This window comes from Delphinus delphis, chromosome 8 (assembly GCF_949987515.2).
Source record: "Delphinus delphis chromosome 8, mDelDel1.2, whole genome shotgun sequence".
NCBI classification, from domain to species: Eukaryota; Metazoa; Chordata; class Mammalia; order Artiodactyla; family Delphinidae; genus Delphinus; species Delphinus delphis.
Genome location: NC_082690.1, coordinates 104,675,418 through 104,695,355, shown reverse-complemented (window position 1 = coordinate 104,695,355; position 19,938 = coordinate 104,675,418). Strand labels below are relative to the sequence as shown.

Genomic DNA, 19,938 nt, shown 5'->3' with positions numbered 1-19,938 from the left:
CTCTGCAACAAGAGAAGCCACCGCAGTGAGAGGCCCACGCACTGCAACAAAGAGTAGCCCCCGCTTGCCACAACTAGAGAAAGCCCGTGCGCAGCAACGAAGATCCAACGCAGCCAAAAATAAATAAAATAAATTGATTTTAAAAAATTAGAAAAAACCTTGCTGACGAGGTCATACCAGGCCAACAACCCACAAGAGCCACTGGGTAACATGTGCCCTTGTGAGGAATCCAGTCTCCTGTCCCCATGATGTTACCAGTTCCCAGGGGCACAACCTGAGGCATCCCGAGGTCTCAGGAGGGGGAGAAAGACATTAGACACCTCATTTTTTTCTTCTCCTGTTGGATCCTCTGCTCCTTTTCTTAGGCCAGAAGCTCGCTCTCCTGCCTGGCTCTCCCATCCCTGGCCCCGGTCCTCCTCCCCTTGTAAAACCCAAATACCACTGCCCTTTAATCCTTCAGTCAGAACACATGGGCAGCAGCTTTTCACTGCCTCCTCCCAGCTCACCCCTGACCTGATTTTGTTTTTTTGCCTTTTCTCAAACAGTCTGTTCAAGGTCTACTCCTGAGTTGGAGGTTGGCTCACAAGCAGCCTGTCTCTCGCCTGAGCTGTAGGGGAGGGGGCAATTCTGGAAAGTCATTGACAGAGGCTTAACCCAGAACGTCATTTATAAACAGGCAGCAGGCAGAGGGCCCAGATTTCGGTGTTCCGGCACCAAGGACAGCATGGCCTCCCTGGGGCTCTGCAGACCAGCTGCCGTGGTAAGAGGACCGCCTTTCAGAGTCCCCTAGGCATACTGTCCTGGGTGGGGTGTGCACGCACTGTGGCCTCGTTTCTCTCCTCTCTGGAACTTGGCAGCCTTCTCGTACCTGGGAAAGGAGAGGGCACAGGGATTCTGGGAACGGTCCTTAGAGACAGGAAACCAGGGGTGGCCTGGATCATTGCTCATGGGCCTTTGGGGACACTGGTCAGGGATGGGCAGGACCGAGGAGCCCGAGGTAGGCAAACCCTACCTGACAGTGAAAATGGGTTCTGCCCAAGACCTGGGGACAGAGGAAGATGGGCCGTGAGTCCCAGAGCTGTGGGCCAGAGTGCCTTTGTGTGGTGGTGACATTTAGGGGAAAGGTCACGTGGTTCCTTTGACTGGGGTCCCTTGTTGAGATGGTGAAGCTGCCAGCGGTCGGGAAGGGTCTGCTCTGAGCACAGCACCAGGCCCAGGGTGCACACGTGCTGTACTGCACATCCTTGGCCAACTCGGGCCTTGATGAAATGCTCTGTAGCCGCAGAACAGGAAGGCCTGGCTTTCCTTTAGGAATCTGGGAAAGATCAGCTCTCCTCAAGACGTGAGTTTGTGATTATATCCTAGACAGCAATGAATGGAAAGTGGGTAGGCACCCCCTTCTGGGAAGCCAGATTTCTGGCATTTGAGCAGACTTGCAGCTCAGGCCTCAGGGGGGAGGACTTATCCCATTTGCTTAGAAGAAAACCTTTCCCTCAGTTTACAGGGAGGAGAAACAGATAAGGGCCCCAAATGGCTTCTGGTTCTTATCTTCACACCAGGCCAGAGTGTCCTCCAGGTCATGGGATAAAGACTCAAGGAGAAGGGAGAAACTGGCGCTGTGTGTGTGTGTATGTGTGTGTGTGTGTGTGTGTGTTTGTGTGTGTGTGTTTGTGTGTGTCTGTGTGTTTCAAGGAGCAGGTGAGAGGGAGGGACATACAGTTCCCTCTGCTTTGTCCCCAGCTTGCCAGGAGCAGAAGCTGGTAAGGAATATGCCTTTTCTCCCTGCTGTCCTGTGGAGGGATGTGGTTCCTTTGACTTTATTCACAGTCAGGTAACTCTAAGGGACACCTGCCATGAGGAGGAAGTCTGAGACAAGGAGGCAATCAGTACTTACTAATCAGGATGGATCTGGAATGATCTTGTTTGCCTATTTGGTCTCCTGACTGGAAGGAAATGTCAGTTTCCCGTGGGCAGGGACCTCTTCTCTCTCTTTCAAGTGCCTAAGGGCACCTGGCCGTGTTACAAAGGCTCAGTCAATATCGAATGATTGAATGAATGGAGTGCCTTTTCTTTGCTTCTCATTTCACTAAACCTCTCCAACTTCATTTTCTGTTGATTTCATACCAGACTTTTCACTTGATCAGCACCTACTTGGTGACGCCTGACCCTGGCCCTAAACTAGTCAGGCCAGACTGTGCTCGCAGGGAGAGGAGGCCCATGCCAGACCCTCTCTCCGTCCATCTGCCCGCCGAGCAGGTGCCGTCACCCCGTGTGCCAGGCGCTGCGACCTGCCGGGGCCTCTTGAGTGGATCCTTCCTCTGAGCCCAGATCAAGTCCCCACCCCCATGACCCCTTACCCAGCTCTCCTCAGCTGCTTCACCCTTCCCCCGCCTCCTTTGCATATGCTAGGTGTTTAATATTCCTTATATTTCAAGTGAACTAGTCTTGTCTCCTCGCCAGATAGACAGTTTCTTGAAGGCACGGGCCGTGTTTTATATTATCCTCTGTCCTGCAAGTCTGTGTTACAGGCAATAGGTGCTCAATAAACACTTGATGGCTCTGATTGTGTGAAATCTAATCATAGTCCTTTGAGGATGCTTTGCAGTTTACACTTTATGAAACCGAAGCAACAGTCTGCAGTTTCACGTACAACAGGTCACTCACTTGTCAGCCCTCCATGTTGGACGGATAAGCCTGCTTTATAGGTGAACTAACAGGTCTGAACTGTTTTTCACTCATAACACTTCTGACATCGAATATGTGGGTTTTTTCCTCACACCAACTGATTCTCCTGTTCTCTGCAGACATCAACTAGGTATCCTCCAATTCAATTCAGTTCTGACACTACTGAAAGTTAGTGCAGACCCCGCAAGTGAAGGGCTCAGTCCCACAAGACGGCCCTGGCTTCAGACACCAATGACAACACCTGGCCTCCTGTGAATCAGAGATTCCCCGACCCCTCCTCAGGTTTGAGAGTTTTCTAGAACTGCTCACAGAACTCAGAAAAGTACTTACTATTACCAGTTTATTTTAAAGGATACCATGAGCAGCCAGATGAAGAGGTGAATAGGGCAAGGTCTGGAAGCGTCCAGAGTGCAGGAGCTCCTGTCCCCAGGGGTTGGGGTGCACCACCTCTTGGCACAAGGGTGGATTTACCAACCTGAAAGTTCTCTGAACCCCATCGTTTAGAGTTTTCATTGAGGTTCCATTACACAGGTATGATAGGCCATTGGTGATTAACTCAATCTCCAGTTCCTCCCCTCCAAGTAATGGGGTAGGGCTGAAAGTTCCAACCTTCTAATCACAGGGTTGATGCCTCTGGCAACCAGCCCCCATCCTGATGCTATCTAGGGACACACCAGGAGTCACCTCATTAGCATAAACCCAGGTGTGATTGAAAGGGGCTAATTATGAATGAGAAAGGTGGCTCCTGTCTCCCCTTCCACTCAGGAAATTCCAAGCATTTTAAGAGCTCTGTGCCAGGAACCAGGGACAAAACCCAGATTATATATTTCTTATAGATCACCGTATCACACAGGTGCAGAGAGGTAGGTTGATCCCCAGACTCAAATGATCAGATGGTGGCAAAGCCGCAAGTTGAACCTGAGTTTTTTGACTGTCAGACCTTGCCCTTCCTATGGGACCACGTGGTGTAGGGGGCGTATGGGGGTGTGTGGTCCCCACCTTCGCTTCTTCAAAGCTGCTCCTGCCCTCCATGAAGGGAGATTCCTGCCTGACTTCACTTGTCACCCCTGCACTCCCCACCCCCTCCCACACCCTGGCTGTTTTTCCCTTTATCCTTCCAAAGCTCCAGCTCCTGGGATGCTGGTGCAGTGAGTGGAAATGGGAAATGGGCTGCATGAAGGAACACTGAGGTGGCAGGGAGTTCAGGAGGTGGTGCTGGGGCCTGGGGGGCAGCAGATGGGGCTGGAAAGCCCATTTTCCTTATCTAGAAAGTGAAGATGAGGGACTTACCTGGTGGCGCAGTGGTTAATAATCCACCTGGTGGGCTTCCCTGGTGGCGCAGTGGTTGAGAGTCCGCCTGCCGATGCAGGGGACATGGGTTCGTGCCCCGGTCCGGGAAGATCCCACATGCCGCGAAGCGGCTGGGCCCGTGAGCCATGGCCGCTGAACCTGCGTGTCCGGAGCCTGTGCTCCACAACGGGAGAAGCCACAACAGTGAGAGGCCCGTGTACCGCAAAAAAATTAAAAAAAAAAAAAGAATCCGCCTGGCAATGCAGGGGACACGGGTTCAAGCCCTGGTCTGGGAAGATCCCACATGCCACGGAGCAACTAAGCCCATGCGCCACAACTACTGAAGCCTGTACTCTAGAGCCCGCGAGACACAGCTACTGAAGCCTGTGCGCCTAGAGCCCATGCTCCGCAACAAGAGAAGCTACCGCAATGAGAAGCCTGCGCACCACAACGAAGAGTAGCCCCCGCTCATGGCAACTAGAGAAAGCTTGTGTGCAGCAATGAAGACCCAGCGCAGCCGAAAAAAAAAAAAAAAAGTTAAAAAATGAGAAAAAGAAGATGATGCTGTCTGTGCCAGTAGTCAAGGTTCCTGTTAGTAGCAAATGAGAGCATCTATTAAAGTACTTTATAAACTGCAATGCCATAAGAATATTGTTGTTCAATATAATTATAGTATGCAAGTTGCAGCTCAGTAAAGTTCCAAATGGGATAATACCCACCTCATAAGTATGAGGGTGACCTGGCTGGTGCCTCGTCCAGGGCCTGGCACTTAACAGACGCTTGTAGCTATTATTCACTATTATTGTTTTTGTACTTATTGTAAGACATGGCGTCTTCCCTCAGAGAGGGGTGGGTGGCACTGAGAGGGCCTCCTGAAGTAGGGACCTGTAGGTTGGGACTGAGAAGATAGAAGAGGCAGTCTGTCACCTGGGGCTTTCGTAATTCATTTACTACCTCAGGAAACCCTGTTTTTCCATAAAGTCTAAACTTCTCAGCTGGGATGCTCCTTCCTCCCTGGAGAATTTTCAGCAGTCTAACTTCTCAACATTGAGGAGAAACTACTACCTTCAAGCGAACACGCCCACTGCTGCTGGCAAGCAGAAAGTGAGTCTTGGCACTTCAGAACCTGCTCAGTAGGCAAAAGAGCCTGCGGTTGTAGTTGCCAGAGCTCCTGGCAGCCACCCGTCTCTTCTCCCCGCCCAGGGCATGCACTGCAGGGTAAAGGCCAGTGTGGGTCTGTGCACCCTGGCTATCACTGCAAAACTTCAAAACAACCCAGGGGGGAGGTGCCTGCTCCACTCAGCTGTGTGCTCTGTCGGACTTCCACCAGCGATGGGCACAGGACCAGTGAGGTCCAGTTAGCCTGTGCGGGAGAGGCTGTGCTGGGGGGATGAGGCGTGGGTGTGATGCTGACCCGGCTGGTGGGGGAGGTGGCAGGCCCTCACACAGTGATTGCAGGCCCGGGAACAGCCAGGGCAAGCGTGATGGTTGGGGAGGAACGGTTGGGGGTTGGCAGGCAGGGCAGAGCGAGGGTGGTAATGAGTAAGCTAGATAGGATGGTAGATCTTAAATCTATCCACAGCAGGCTCCTGGGGGAGCAGGACCCTGACTGAGGCACAGCTTGGGACGATGGGCAGAACGGAATGTGATTGCCGTGGCCAAGCTACGTATCCTGAGTTTCTGTTTCCTTACTTACAAAGCTGGGGCCTTACAAAAAACCTTACAAGGTTTTTTGATGGTTAAATGAGATAATGTGAAGCACTTAATGCGATGGCTGGCACTCGGTGGCAAGCCCATGCAAGCGATATCCGTGGTTCTGATGCTTTGCCAGGTGGCCGTGGTCATTAGGATAAAACCAGCAGTAGTGGATGCCTAGGACTCTGTCTCTGGGAAGCCTCTGGCCAGCTTTTGTGCTCAAATTCCAAAGCAGGGTGAAAGGTCAGATCAAGGGGCAACAAAGGAACGGCTTCCTGGGGAATCAGGAATAGGGAGAGAAAGCAGCAGCAGCCCTAGTCAAGGTCGTGTCCTGTCTGGGTTGCTGTTTACTTTCCTTCTTCCAGGAATGGAAGCTCTTTGCCACTGGATTCCGTCACCATCTCCTCGGCTTGTGGACTCTGTGAGGTGGTGATCAGTTTATCAGAGAACCAAGTTTTCATGCTGAGTGAAGTTCCACAGTGCCTTCCTCTGTAGGGTTGCTCGGGGTGTGGGTGTTGAGCAGAAGAGCAGTAAAGGCTGGCCAGGAATGGTCGACGGTCATGCATTGATTCTGAGAAATTGAATTAATTGGCCAAGGCAAGTCACATACCCAACAAGGGAGGTTGAGGCATCCAGGGACGAGCAACGGTGGGAAGTCATTACTTACCTGTAGGCCTGAAGGGGTCAGGAGAGGAAGTAGTGTTTCCTCCAGACTTCAGGGCGGGTTGACAGAGTGGAGGCAAGGATGCCCAGCAGGGAATCTCATAGAGGCCAGACATATCCTGAGTCAGGACTGTGACATCAAGGCCAGCAGAGAGTAGGGAAGAGCATACTCCACGTTCTCTCTTCTCCCAGCCTCCTCTCTCCTGCCCGGGGCCTCCCATTGGCTGAACCTGCAGGACGCCAGCCAGCGAGGGAGTCCAGGTACCTCCATCCACAGGCCTCAGCTTCGCTGGGTGCAGGGCAGAGAAGGGAGATGCAGAGAAGTGAGCGGAGAGCAACCAACCAGGAAACCTCTCCCAAAGGCTAGTTCCTGGTGGAAACATCGACTCAACAGGTGTGACGGACTTCCCTGGTGGCACAGTGATTGAGAATCCGCCTGCCAATGCAGGGGACATGGGTTTGAGCCCTGGTCCGGGAAGATCCCACATGCCGCTCAGCAACTAAGCCCGTGTGCCACAACTACCGAGCCTGCATTCTGGAGCCCACAAGCCACAACTACTGAGCCCGCGTGCTGCAACTAGTGAAGCCTGTGTGGCCTAGAGCCTGTGCTCCGCAACAAGAAAAGCCACTGCACCGAGTAGCCCGCACACCGCAGCAAAGGGTAGCCCCTGCTCACCGCAACTAGAGAAAGCCGCGCACAGCAACGAGGACCCAGCACAGCCAAAAATAAAATATAAACAAATAGGGCTTCCCTGGTGGCGCAGTGGTTGAGAGTCCGCCTGCCGATGCAGGGGACACGGGTTCGTGCCCCGGTCTGGGAAGATCCCACATGCCGCGGAGCGGCTGGGCCCATGAGCAATGGCCGCTGAGCCTACACGTCCAGAGCCTGTGCTCCACAACGGGAGAGGCCGCAACGGTGAGAGGCCGGCGTACCGCAAAAAAAAAAAAAACAACATTGTTGAAAAAAATGAAAGAAAACCTGAATAAATAAATGGACTCCCTATGTTCATGGATGAGAAGGCTTAATATTGTTAAGATATAGGCTTAATATCCTTAAATTGATCTACAGATTCAATGCAGTGTCTTTTACAATTCCAGCTGCCTTTATTTGCAGATGACAATATGAGCCTAAAGTTCACATGGAAATGCAAGGGAACTAGACTGCCAAAGAATCTTGAAAAAGAACACAGAGGACTCGCACTTCCCAATTTCAAAACTTATCACAAAGCTACAATAATCAAGACAGAGTGGTACTGGCATAAGGACAGACATACAGATCAATGGAATAGAATTGAGAGCCCAGAAATAAACCCTCACATTTATAGTCAGTTGAGTTCTAACAAGGGTACCAAGATAACTTAACGGGAAAAGAATAGTCTTTTCCACAAATCGTGCTGAAACAACTGGACATCCACTTGCAAAAGAATGAAGTTGGACCCCAGCCTCATACCACACATAAAACTCAAAGTGGATCAAAGACCTAAACATAAGAGCTAATAACTATAAAACTTTCAGAAGAAAACATAGTCATAAATCTTTGTGATATTGGGTTAGGCAGTGGTGTCTTAGATACGACAGCAAAAGCACGAGCAATAAAATTTTAAAAATAGATAAATTGGGCTTCATCAATATTAAAAACTTTTGTGCAGCAAAGGACACTATCAAGAAAGTAAAAAGGTGGTTCAAAGAATGGGAGAAATTTTTTTGCAAATCATTTATCTGATAGGCCCTTGTATCTAGAATAGATTTTGAAAAACTCTTAAAACTCAACAATAAAAATACAAATAATCCAAAGGCAAAGGATATGTATAGACATTCCTCCAAAGAATATATCCACATGGCCAGTAAGCACATGACAATATGCTCAACATCATTAGCCATCAGGGAAGCGTAAAACAAAACTGCAATGAGATATCACTTCATACCCACTAGGATGGCTAATCAAAAAGGCAGATCATAACAAGTGCTGGTGAGGATGTGGAGGAATTGGAGACATAAGCTGCTGGTGGAATATAAAATGGAGCAACAGCTGTGGAAAACAGTCTGGCTGTTCCTCAAGTGGTTAAACATAGAGTTACTATATGATCCAGCAGTGTATACCCGAGAGAAATGAAAACACATGTGCACCCAAAACTTGTACACAAGTGTTCACAGCAGCATTATTCATAATAGCCAAAAGGTAGGAACAACCCAAATGTCCGTCAGATGGGTTAATAAAATGTGGAATATCTGTACAATGAGATATTCTTTGGCAATTAAATAGAGTACTGTTACCTGTTACAACGTGGATGAACCTTGAAAACATTACGCTACATGAAAGAAGCCAGACACAGAGGAGCATATAATTTAGTATTCCTGTGTCAGTTAGAAGCAAGGCCCTGGGCCTCAGTTGTCACTCATGTTGTCTTCCTGTGTCACAGTCAGGTTCAGCCAGAGGCCATTTCCACCATGGGTCCCATCAGTAGGAATGCTGGCTCCGCTTCCCTTCAGGTCCCCTTGTGGGGAAGGGTGCCTGTGGAGTGGTCATGTGTAGTCCACGCCTTACCTGGTGCCCCTCTGAGTGCCACGCTCCGGGGACGCCCTCTGCCTTCCTGTTCTTGCAGCTCTTGCTGCCTTTCTGGCCTGTTCTCTCCCTTTTTTGGGTGGGGCTCATCCACAGTAGCTTCCTGAGAAGCAGTGCCAGGAGGTCAGTTGTGGCAGCCCTGTTCTTTGTATTTTTTTTTCCTTCTTGTCTTTATTTGAAGAGAGCTCAAAATACTAACAGAGTATCACTTTATTACAGTCATGATTTCACAGTCACAAGACTGAAAGTTTCAGATTTTACCAAGAGTGAAATGGCTTTATACATGAACTTCGGTTTAACCCCAAAATAGCAGCTACCCAGGTTTCCCACAGAACTTGACCATAATAATGTATAAGTCCCATTCTCATACGCATCCTCATTCACATAAACTGCTCTTAAATTGAGTTCGATTCCAAAGTGATTAAAATTGATTAATTGAAATCAATTAAAATTGATTTGCTCTTTATCTTTATTTCACCTTCACACATAATGGATAGTTCAGCTGGATAGAGAGTTTCAGGCTAGAAATCATTTTCCTTTTGAAGTTTTAAAGAAATGCTTTGTTCTTTTCTAGCTTCCCAAGTTGCTGTTGAGAAATCCAAAACCGTGCTGATTTCAGATTATTTGTGCCCCCTTTCCCCCACTTTCTGCAAGCTTACAGGGTCTGAAATTTCATGACATGCCTGGTGTGAGTCTGCATTTGTCCATCTTGTCGGCTCGGTGCGTCCTTCCATGTGGAAACGTGGCCTCTGTCCTAGGGGTTTCTTGAATTATTTTGTTTCTTCCCCTGTGTTTTAGCTGTTCTCTCTTTCTGAGACTCCTGTTATTTAATTTTTGGATCTCTTGAACTGACCTCAGATTCTCTTCCCTTTCTTTTTTTTTTTAAATAAATTTATTTATTTTGGGCTGCGTTGAGTCTTTGTTGCTGCGTGCCAGCTTTCTCTGGTTGTGGCGAGCAGGGACTACTCTTCGTTGCGGTGCGCAGGCTTCTCATTGCGGTGGCTTCTCTTGTTGTGGAGCACGGGCTTTAGGCATGAGGGCTCAGTAGCTGTGACTCACAGGCTCTAGAGCGCAGGCTCAGTAGTTGTGGCGCATGGGCTTAGTTGCTCTGCAGCATGTGGGATCTTCCCAGATCAGGGCCTGAACCCGTGTCCCCTGCATTGGCAGGCGATTCTTAACCACTGCGCCACCAGGGAAGCCCTCTCTTGCCTTTCTTGCCCACTTTCCGTTTCTTTGTCTTTTTGTTTCAGTTTCTAGGAGATTTCCTTTACCTAATCTTCCAACCCTTCTATTGATTTTTTTGTTTGTTTTTCCCATTATATTTTAATTTCCAAGAGCTTTTCTTGCTCTCTGAATGGGTCTTTAAAAATATGTGCATAACATCCTACAGTTCCACCTATGTAGTCTTTTCTTGTTTCTCTGAGGATATTAATGCCATGTTTGTTTAAGTTTTCTTCTCCTTGCATTGGCTGTTTCCTCCAAGTTGCTTTTTTCTGCTACTTTCCTTTGGTCTCTGAAGGAATCTGTCCTCGGCTGCCCAGTGATCTTTGGTTGCCGGTTCACAATGACCAGTAGGGGCTAAAAGCTGCCTGGGAGTCCAGTTTCTGAGGTGCACAGTGGCGATGAGGCATGCTATTTGTTGGGGAACCTCAGTGTCAATATCCTGAGGCCTCCCCTCTTGGGCTGGGTCAGGTCTCAGAGGAGGGGAAGGGTGTTCTAGGAGCTGAGTGGGCAAGGGGACAGGATGCATAGGCTCACTTAACTTTCCTCTCCTGTTTTTGGCAAGGTACCCAGGCCCTCACCTGTGCCTTGCACCCCCCAGTGCAGACCCTGAGCTTCGTCCTCTCCAGAGAGCAAACCTCTGTTCTTCAGGAGAGGGTGGGAGAGGGGTGGTCTCCAGCAGCATGAGGTGGGGGGACGGATCTAGGGATCTAATTGCTTCTCAAAAGCTTTCACCCAGCTTCCATTGTACGTATCAGCCCATTCATCCCATCCCGGGGGACCTGGAGCCACAGTTCCCTAGCTTCTTGGTGGTGGAAACTGGTGGATGAGCAGCCTTCCCCACTGCCAGGTAGGGCCACGAGGACAGTTAACCCAAGCTGCTTCCACAGTTATGTTGCTGTGGTCTCCCTTCCTGGTCTCTCTGTCCTTGGGGATTTATAGCTTAAAAAACAAAAACCTCTTACTAAAGTTTTGGTGGGATTTCGGGAGGGAGAAAAATTAGACACATAACCCAGACATGAGTGGGCTTTGCACAGGGAAAAGGGCATCCAGGTGGGGAGCATCTTGGTGGAAGGAGTGCTCTGAGGAAGACGGGAACGTGCTTGGATTATTTGGGAACAAGGAGGAGGCAGTTTGGCTGGAGTTACAGGACCCAGGAGGCTGAGGAGTGATGGGAAATGAGGCTCGACAGGCAGGTTGGACTAATGATGTGAGGCGAGATTCTTACCTGTAGGCAGTAAGGGTCGTGGAGGGTTTTAAAAAGAGAGTGAAAGAATGCCTGCACCGGGGATGCTGTCCTCAGTATATAGCCTGGATCAGTAGCTAAAGCCAACCAATGGTAATGGTTGGTCATGGTTAGGAGGCCTTTACAGCAGTTCAGGTAGGAAGAAGGGGGTGATCTAGGGTGGGTTAGTGGAAATGAAAGCAAGGAGAACGTGAGCGATTTCAGAGGAAGAACTGATGGGCCTTCTTGACTAGATGGTGGGAGAGGGAGAGGGAAGGACAAAGATGACCCCCAAACTGAAGCCCTAGTTCCCTGGGGATGGAAGACAAGAGGTGTTTGGTTGGGTTTGGGGGAGTGTGTGTCATCTGGGATGGGGGAGGGAGGGGGTAAGTTCTGTTACAGAATAGACATTTGACATGTATGTGCAACAGCTGTTATTTTAAATCCTCACATTTCAACCTGCAAATGCCTCTGTTGGTTAAGAAAGAGTGAAGGGGGTGGGGTGGGGAGAGAGAAAAGGTGTCAAGGGTATATGAGTAAGGAAATCAGTCCCTTAAAAAGCAAAGACTAATTTTCACGTTGTTAAATGAGATTATCAAAGGAATCTTTATTTTGGTATCCTCACAGGTTCATTAGTGTTGCAGGATGGCTTCTGAACTGCCTTGAGCATAGAGAGTTTCTGATTCATTTCTTCCTTAGCTCATCCTCATGTTTTGACTGAATTAAATGCTCTGTACAAGAGGCTTCTACAAAAGACACAGAGGCCTCTTTTTTTAAAATTAAATTTTATTTTATATTGGAGTATAATTGTTTTACAATGTTGTGTTAGTTTCAGGTGTACAGCAAAGTGATTCATTTATACATATACATATATCCATTCTTTTCCCATATAGGTTATTACAGAAAGTTGAGTAGAGTTCCCTATATTATACAGTAGGTCCTTGTTGATTATCTAATATATATATAGTAATGTGTATATGTTAATTCCAAACTCCTAATTTATCCCTCCACACCCCCCACCTTTCCCCTTTGGTAACTATGAGTTTGTTTTCTAAGTCTGTGAGTCTGTTCCTCTTTTGTAAATAAGATCATTTGTGTCATATTTTCAGATTCCACATATAAGTTATATCATATGATATTTGTCTTTGTCTGACTTACTTCACTTAGTATGATAATCTCTATCAGAGATTATAATAATAATGCCATGTGGCTGCAAATGGCACTATTTCATTCTTTTTTATGGCTGAGTAATATTCCATTGTATATATGTACCACAGCTTCTTTATCTATTCCTCTGTCAATGGACATTTAGGTTGCTTCCATGTCTTGGCTATTGTGAATAGTGCTGTTATGAACATTGGATGCATATATCTTTTCAAATTATGTTTTTCTCCAGATATATGCCCAGGAATGGGATTGCTGGATCATATGGTAGTTCTATTTTTAGTTTTTAAAGGAACCTCCATACTGTTCTCCAGAGTGGTTGTACCAATGTACATTCCCACCAGCAATGCAAGAGGGTTCCCTTTTCTCCACACCCTCTCCAGCATTTGTTTGTAGACTTTGATGATGGCCATTTTGACTGGTGTGAGGTGATACCTCATTATGGTTTTGATTTGCATTTCTCTAATAATTAGCAATGTTGAGCATATTTTCATGTGCTTTTTGGCCATCTGTATGTCTTCTTTGGAGGAATGTCTATTTAGATCTTCTGCCCATTTTTTGATTGGGTTGTTTATTTTTTGATATTGAGCTGCATGAACTGTTTGTATATTTTGGAGATTAATCCCTTGTTGGTTGCTTCATTTGCAAATATTTTCTCCCATTCTGTGGGTTGTCTTTTCGTTTTGTTTATGGTTTCCTTTGCTATGCAAAATCTTTTAAGTTTAATTAGGCCCCATTTGTTTATTTTTGTTTTTATTTCTATTTCTCTAGGAGGTGGATCCAAAAAGATACTGCTGTGATTTATGTCAGAGTGTTCTGCCTTTGTTTTCCTCTAAGAGTTTTATAGTGTCCAGTCTTACATTTATGTCTCTAATCCATTTTGATTTATTTTTGTGTATGGTGTTAGAGAATGTTCTAATTCATTCTTTTACATGTAGCTGTCCAGTTTTCCCAGCACCACTTATTGAAGAGGCTGTCTTTTCTCCATTGTATATTCTTGCCTCCTTTGTCATAGATTAATTGACCATAGGTGCATGGATTTATTTCTGGGCTTTCTATTCTGTTCCATTGATCTGTATTTCTGTTTTTGTGCCAGCACCATACTGTTTTGATTGCTGTAGCTTTGTAGTATAGTCAAGTCAGGGAGCCTGATTCCTCCAGCTCTGTTTTTCTTTCTCAGGTTTGCTTTGGCTATTTGGGGTCTTTTGTGTTTCCTTACAAATTTAAAAATTGTTTGTTCTAATTCTGTGAGAAATGCCATTCATGATTTGATAGGGATTGCACTGAATCTGTAGATTGCCTTGGGTAGTATAATCATTTTGACAATATTGATTCTACCAATCTAAGAACATGGTATATCTTTCCATCTGTTTGTGTCATCTTCAATTTCTTTCGTCAGCATCTTATACTTTTCGGAGTACAGGTCTTTTGCTTCCTTAGGTAGGTTTATTTTATTTTTATTATTTTATTTATTTATTTTTTTGCGGTACGCGGGCCTCTCACTGTTGTGGCCTCTCCCATTGTGGAGCACAGGCTCCGGACGCGCAGGCTCAGCGGCCATGGCTCACGGGCCTAGCTGCTCCGCGGCATGTGGGATCTTCCCGGACCGGGGCACGAACCCGTGTCCCCTGCATCAGCAGGCGGACTCTCAACCACTGTGCCACCAGGGAAGCCCTATTTTATTCTTTTTGATGTGATGATAAATGGGATTGTTTCCTTAATTTCTCTTTCTGATCTTTCATTGTTAGTGTGTAGAAATGCAAGAGATTTCTGTGTATTAATTTTGTATCCTGTAACTTTACCAAATTCATTGATGAGCTCCAGTAGTCTTCTGGTAGCATCTTTAGGATTCTCTATGTATAGTATCATGTCATCTGCAAACAGTGACAGTTTTACTTCTTCTTTTCCAATTTGGATTCCTTTTATTCCTTTTTCTCCTCTGATTGCTGTGGCTAGGACTTCCAAATTATGTGGAAAAGAAGTGGCAAGAGTGGACATCCTTGTCTTGTTCCTGATCTTAGAGCAGATGCTTTCAGCTTTTCACCATTGAGTATGATGTTAGTTGTGGGTTTGTCATATATCGTCTTCATTATGTTGAGATAAGTTCCCTCTATGCCCACTTTCTGGAGAGTGTTTATCATAAATAGATGTTGAATTTTGTCAAAAGCTTTTTCTGCATCTATTGAGGTGATCATATGGGTTTTTAAAAAATATTTTAAAAATTTATTTATTCATTTATTTTTTTGGCTGCATTGGGTCCTCATTGCTGCGTGCGGGCTTTCTTTAGTTGTGGAGAGCAGGGGCTACTCTTTGTTGCGGTGCACGGGCTTCTCATTGCGGTGGCTTCTCTTGTTGTGGAGCATGGGCTCTAGGCACATGGGCTCAGTAGCTGTGGCTCACGGGCTCTAGAGCACAGGCTCAGTAGTTGTGGCGCACAAGCTTATTTGCTCTGCAGCATGTGGGATCTTCCCGGACCAGAGCTCGAACCCTTGTCCCCTGCATTGGCAGGCGGATTCTTAAGCACTGTGCCACCAGGGAAGCCCCAGCATGTGGTCTTTATTCTTCAATTTGTTGATGTGGTGTATCACACTGATTGATTTGCGGATATTGAAAAATCCTTGCATCCCTGGGGTAAATCCCACTTGATCATGGTGTATGATCTTTTTAGTGTATTGTTGAATTCGGTTTGCTAGTATTTTGTTGAGGATTTTTGGGTCTGTGTTCATCAGTGATGAACATGGCATGTACTTTTCTTTTTTGTGTGGTATCTTTGTCTGGTTTTGGTATCAGGGTGATGGTGGCCTCATAGAATGAGTTTGGGAGTGTTCCTTCCTCTGCAATTTTTTGGAATAGTTTCAGAAGGATAGGTTTTAACTCTTCTCTAAATGTTGGATAGAATTCACCTGTGAAGCCATCTGGTCCTGGACTTTTGTTTGTTGGAAGTTTTTAAATCACAGTTTCAATTTCAGTACTTGTGATTGGTCTGTTCATATTTTCTCTTTCTTCCTGGTTCAGTCTTGGAAGATTGTACCTTTCTAAGAATTTGACCATTTCTTCTAGGTTGTCCATTTTATTGGCATATAGTTGCTTGTAGTATTCTATTATGATCCTTTGTATTTCTGTGGTGTCAGTTGTAACTTCTTCATTTCTAATTTTATTGATTTAGGCCCTCTCCCTTTTTTTCTTCCTGAGTCTGGCTAAAGGTTTATCCATTTTGCTTATCTTTTCAAAGAACCAGCTTTTAGTTTCATTGATCTTTTCTACTGATTTCTTCATCTCTATTTCATTTATTTCTGCTCTGATCTTTATGATTTCTTTCCTTCTACTAACTTTGGGTTTTGTTTGTTCCTCTTTCTCTAGTTGCTTTAGGTGTAAGTTTAGGTTGTTTATTTGAGATTTTTCTTGTTTCCTGAGGTAAGATTGTATTGCTATAAACCTCCCACAGAGGCCTTTTTATTTGGGGTCTGTAGCCAAACGGGCAAGTGGAGAGGGGGTACCACTCACCCAGCCCACCCTTACTGCCTGTCTCCAGGTCACTTTGGGATGCTTAGCCCGTCTAGGTGTTCTTTTCATCTGTGGCTCCCGGGGAGGTGAGGAAAGGGCCCTGGTTGTAGCATTTGCAGATTTCTGTGGTGTACAGATGCCCACTGTGATCAGTTTCAGGCTGTTACTCAATGTCACTGAGCACTGAGTTGGAAAGGGGCAGAGTCAGGGAGCCGGTGGGAGCGATCATTCTGTGCCTGGTGCGGGTGGCTCATGATAGATCCTCCCCCAAAGGATGTGTGTGAGCGGGAGGACCCCATTTCTTAGGTCATCTGACTTGCTCTGACTAAGGAGGCTATGAGGGTCAAGTTGTGCTTCAAAGCATCATCTCCACAAGCAAGCCCCAGCCCAGCTGGGCTGGCCTGTGGTTCTCTCCTCATGGCCCTGGCCCTGCCCACCTCTGCCCGTCAGAAGCAGGCCCAAGTCCCCTGTTCAGCCTCTGCATTGCTGACACGGAAAGCTGACGTTTATAATAAAGGCCCGTTATGTGCCAGACACTCTTCTGAGCACGTTACATACATTAACTCGTTTGATCTTTGTAACAAGCCTATGCACATTACTGTTATTATCCCTGATTTTACAGATGAAGAAATTCAGGCCTGGAGATTAAACAGCTTGCCCAGAGCTAATGGGCTTGGTGGAGCCCTGACTGGAACCCAGGCCGTTCGACCCCTGGGGTCTTACCACTGTGTTTTCCCTGCCCTGTTACGTCAACATCTGGGAATTCTCTTTACGTGTTTTTTTTTTTTTCTCCTTAAGATCCAGTCAGGGCCTCGGCACTGTTGGTGCATTGGGGCTGCCAGATAAAATACTGGTTAAATTCAAATGGCTAGTTTATTAAAATGGCTAGTTGAATTCAAATTTCAGGTAAACCAATAATTTAGTAGTGTTAAGTGTGCTCCAAATATTACACAGGATATACTTGTGCATTTTTTAAAATGCAGTCTAGCTGAAATTCAGATTCTAACTGGACACTTGGCATTTTAACTGGCTGAATCTGGCGGCCCTTGGCTCAGCGACTTTATCTCGGTTGAGAAAAGAGTCAGGCGCCCAGGAGGAGATTGAAGTAATCAGTCTTGCTACTCACATTTCTCTGGCCAGATTGTGCTGAGGGCTACCAGTCTCTGATTCATGGTACTTTTTTTGTTTGTTTAATTTATTTCTTGGCTGTACCGCGCGGCATGCGGGATCCTAGTTCCCTGACCAGGGATCAAACCCACGCCCCCAGCAGTGGAAGCACCGAGTCTTAACCACTGCGCCACCAGGGAAGTCCGTCATGGTACATTTTAAAGTAAAACATACTTAATATCTAAATTCCAAACATGTCTAACTTTTGCTTTTCTCCTCTAAAGAAAGAATATTAACACAACCTGTTGTAGGAACATGCCAAGATACAGGTAGATCACAGCAGAAACGTAAGAAATCTCATACAATCAGTCTAATATTTAGCTATTCCAGAAGACTCATTTGACCTAAACCAATTCATTCAGAAAACTGTCTAAAAATTTTTTAAGCCCCCTCACAGGGAAACGCCATTGCCTTTTCTAATCTGTATCTTTTGCTGATCTGACCGGCCAGATATTTTTCATAAAGCTTAGTCTCATCCTGCTTCTTGGAGCGGCTGTGGCTAACCAGGAGTTTGGGTGTGAACAGGAAGCATGGCCGTCTACAGGTCTGCCTTCCCTGGGCTGCTGCTTCTCTGGCTGTGCCTCTCTGAACGTGATGTCTTGCCCTGTCAGCCCAGAGAGCCGGAGCACAAAAGCCACTGGTCATCTTAGCCCTTGGCAGGGTCAGTGCATTGGGTGATGCCTGGGTCCCAGCCGGTGCTGGAGTATTTGACACTGGCACTAGAGCTTTGCTCTCAGAGGAGGGAGGCGCTCTTCATCCAGTACAAGGCCAGTCTTTCACCTGAGCTGAGCCGCTTTCCAGGGATGCTCCATCTCTGTAACTCCTAGCAGCCTACCCTCCTGTTTCCAAACAGCATTCGGCTCTGTTTTCTGATCTCCTCCTGTGGAAGGTTTAGCTCGCTTTTACCCCCCAGCCCAGACATACCCACTTTCCCTGCTCTCCTCCTTCCCGCATGGTTACGTAACCATTTAAAAGTACATTTTCAGTTTTTACATTATTAAAATCAAGTAAATATTCACAGTTGAGAACACCAGGTGTATACGTGGTAACGTTTTCCTGTATAACTTCTCAGTTTCCTGGAGTTGCTCTTTACCTCATTCCTTCATCCCCAGACGAACTATAAAAACTGCCATCTCCTCCCCATTTTTTCAGAGACATCAGGTCATCCAGCCTTTTTGTTTGTTTATTTAGACCCCCGATTGCCCCCTTGGAGCCCCATCTCTGGAAGCTTCCCGGCCCATGCTGTTGTCTGGAGAAGCAGTTCTCACCATCCCCTGAGAACTCCCCAGGCTTCCTTCTGTGCTGGCTCCCAGGCTTCTCGGTCTTGGTTTATCTACTCCCTTGTTTCGTTGGTGCTCATCTCCCAAGAGTTTCCTGGGAAAATGCACGCGAGGGTGGTAAACTTTCCTAGGCCAAGCAGGTCTGAAAATACCTTTATTTTGCCCTCACACTTGATTGATGGTCTAACCGGGTAGAAAATTATGGGTTGGAGAGCGTTTCCCTCAGAAGTGGCTCAGCGTTACTGTGGCCTCCTTCTTCTCTTCAGGAGTGTAGTTGGCTGAGTGACGGCCCCCAAAGATGTCTAGGTCCTCATCCCTGGCACCTGTAAGTGTCACATTATCAGGGAAAAGGGTCTTTGCAGATATGACAAAGTGAAGGATCTTGACATGGGGAGGTGACCCTGGATTATCCGGGGGCCCTAAATGCCATCGCAGGTGTCCTCAGAAGGGAGATGCAGGAGGTTAGACACACCCTGCGGTTCTAGAAGGCCAAGTGATGACAGAGGCAGAGACTGGAGTGATGTGGCCATAAGCAGAGGCATTCTGGCAGCAGCAGAAGCTGGAGGAGGCAAGGAAAGACACTCCCCTGCAGCCTCCGGAGTGGATATGACCCTGCCTGCACCTCGATTTGGGCCCAGTGAAACCGATGCTGAACTCTGGCCTCCAGAACTAAAAGAGAATACATTTTGGTTGTTTTAAGCCACCCACTCTGTGATACAGGAAGTTAACAGGATCCCCCTGATCTTACTTCCAGGCAGGACTTTGGGCATCGTGCTGGGGCTCAAAGGGTCCTCACAGCCACAAGTGCACGAGGTGCAGGAGGTGATGCTGGATGACTCTGCCCTGCTCCCCCCCGGGGGGCTGGGGGTGGGCTCCCCGGACTCAGCCTCTTATTTTCTTACCTTTTCTCCTATTTGCCATATGTCAGTCTTTTTGTTATGCTTTCTGGGTGATGTCCTCCACTGTCTTCTAATTCTTCTATTTATTATGTTTAAAAATGTCTGCAATGCTATTTTTAATTCCCTAGAGCTCTTTCTCATTGCCTTTTTAAAATAGCTGCCACCTCGCAGTGCTATAGCTTCTCTTACTTCTCTGAGATTAATTATAGTGGTTTTTTTCTAAGTATCTGCTCTCTCTATTACTTTCTCCTCAGAGTCCCATGTTTTTATTCCCAGTTTGTTTTGGTGAATTTTTTTGGCTCTGTCCTCAAACATCTGGTGATTTTGGCTGTCCCTTCATACTGAAGCCGATTGGAAAGCCTGGGCACGGTGGGGCTTATGGACCAGTTGTCCTCACCTTGAGAGGAGGCTGCAGGCCACCCCTTTCTTTGGGTGCCGACTACGTGTCTGTAGCCACGGGACGTCCGTCCTGGGCGGGTGGTTTCCTAGAGAGGAGCCCTCAGGGTGCTCCCTAGCCGTCAGCCTGGGAACCACTTCGTGGTAGCCGAGGGCTTTGCCATCTCCCCTGCTGTCTGCAGCGCC

At 47.0% G+C, this 19,938-nt stretch overlaps 1 protein-coding gene across 4 annotated transcripts in view; it reads left to right on the top strand.

Annotated features, from left to right (window-relative positions):
• The window catches only part of PC (pyruvate carboxylase), a 106,534-nt gene that overhangs the window by 50,881 nt on the left and 35,715 nt on the right, over positions 1 to 19,938 (top strand). Inside the window, exon 1 of one of the 4 annotated variants that reach the window (XM_060019336.1) lies at positions 627 to 760. The exons of 2 other annotated variants lie outside the window; for them this stretch is intronic. In XM_060019336.1, coding sequence (XP_059875319.1) covers positions 725 to 760 — 36 coding nt within the window. In that variant the 5' untranslated portion in view covers positions 627 to 724. Of the gene's footprint in view, positions 1 to 626; positions 761 to 19,938 lie in introns of those variants that run through there. One more of the 4 variants, XM_060019337.1, reaches the window with a different exon arrangement.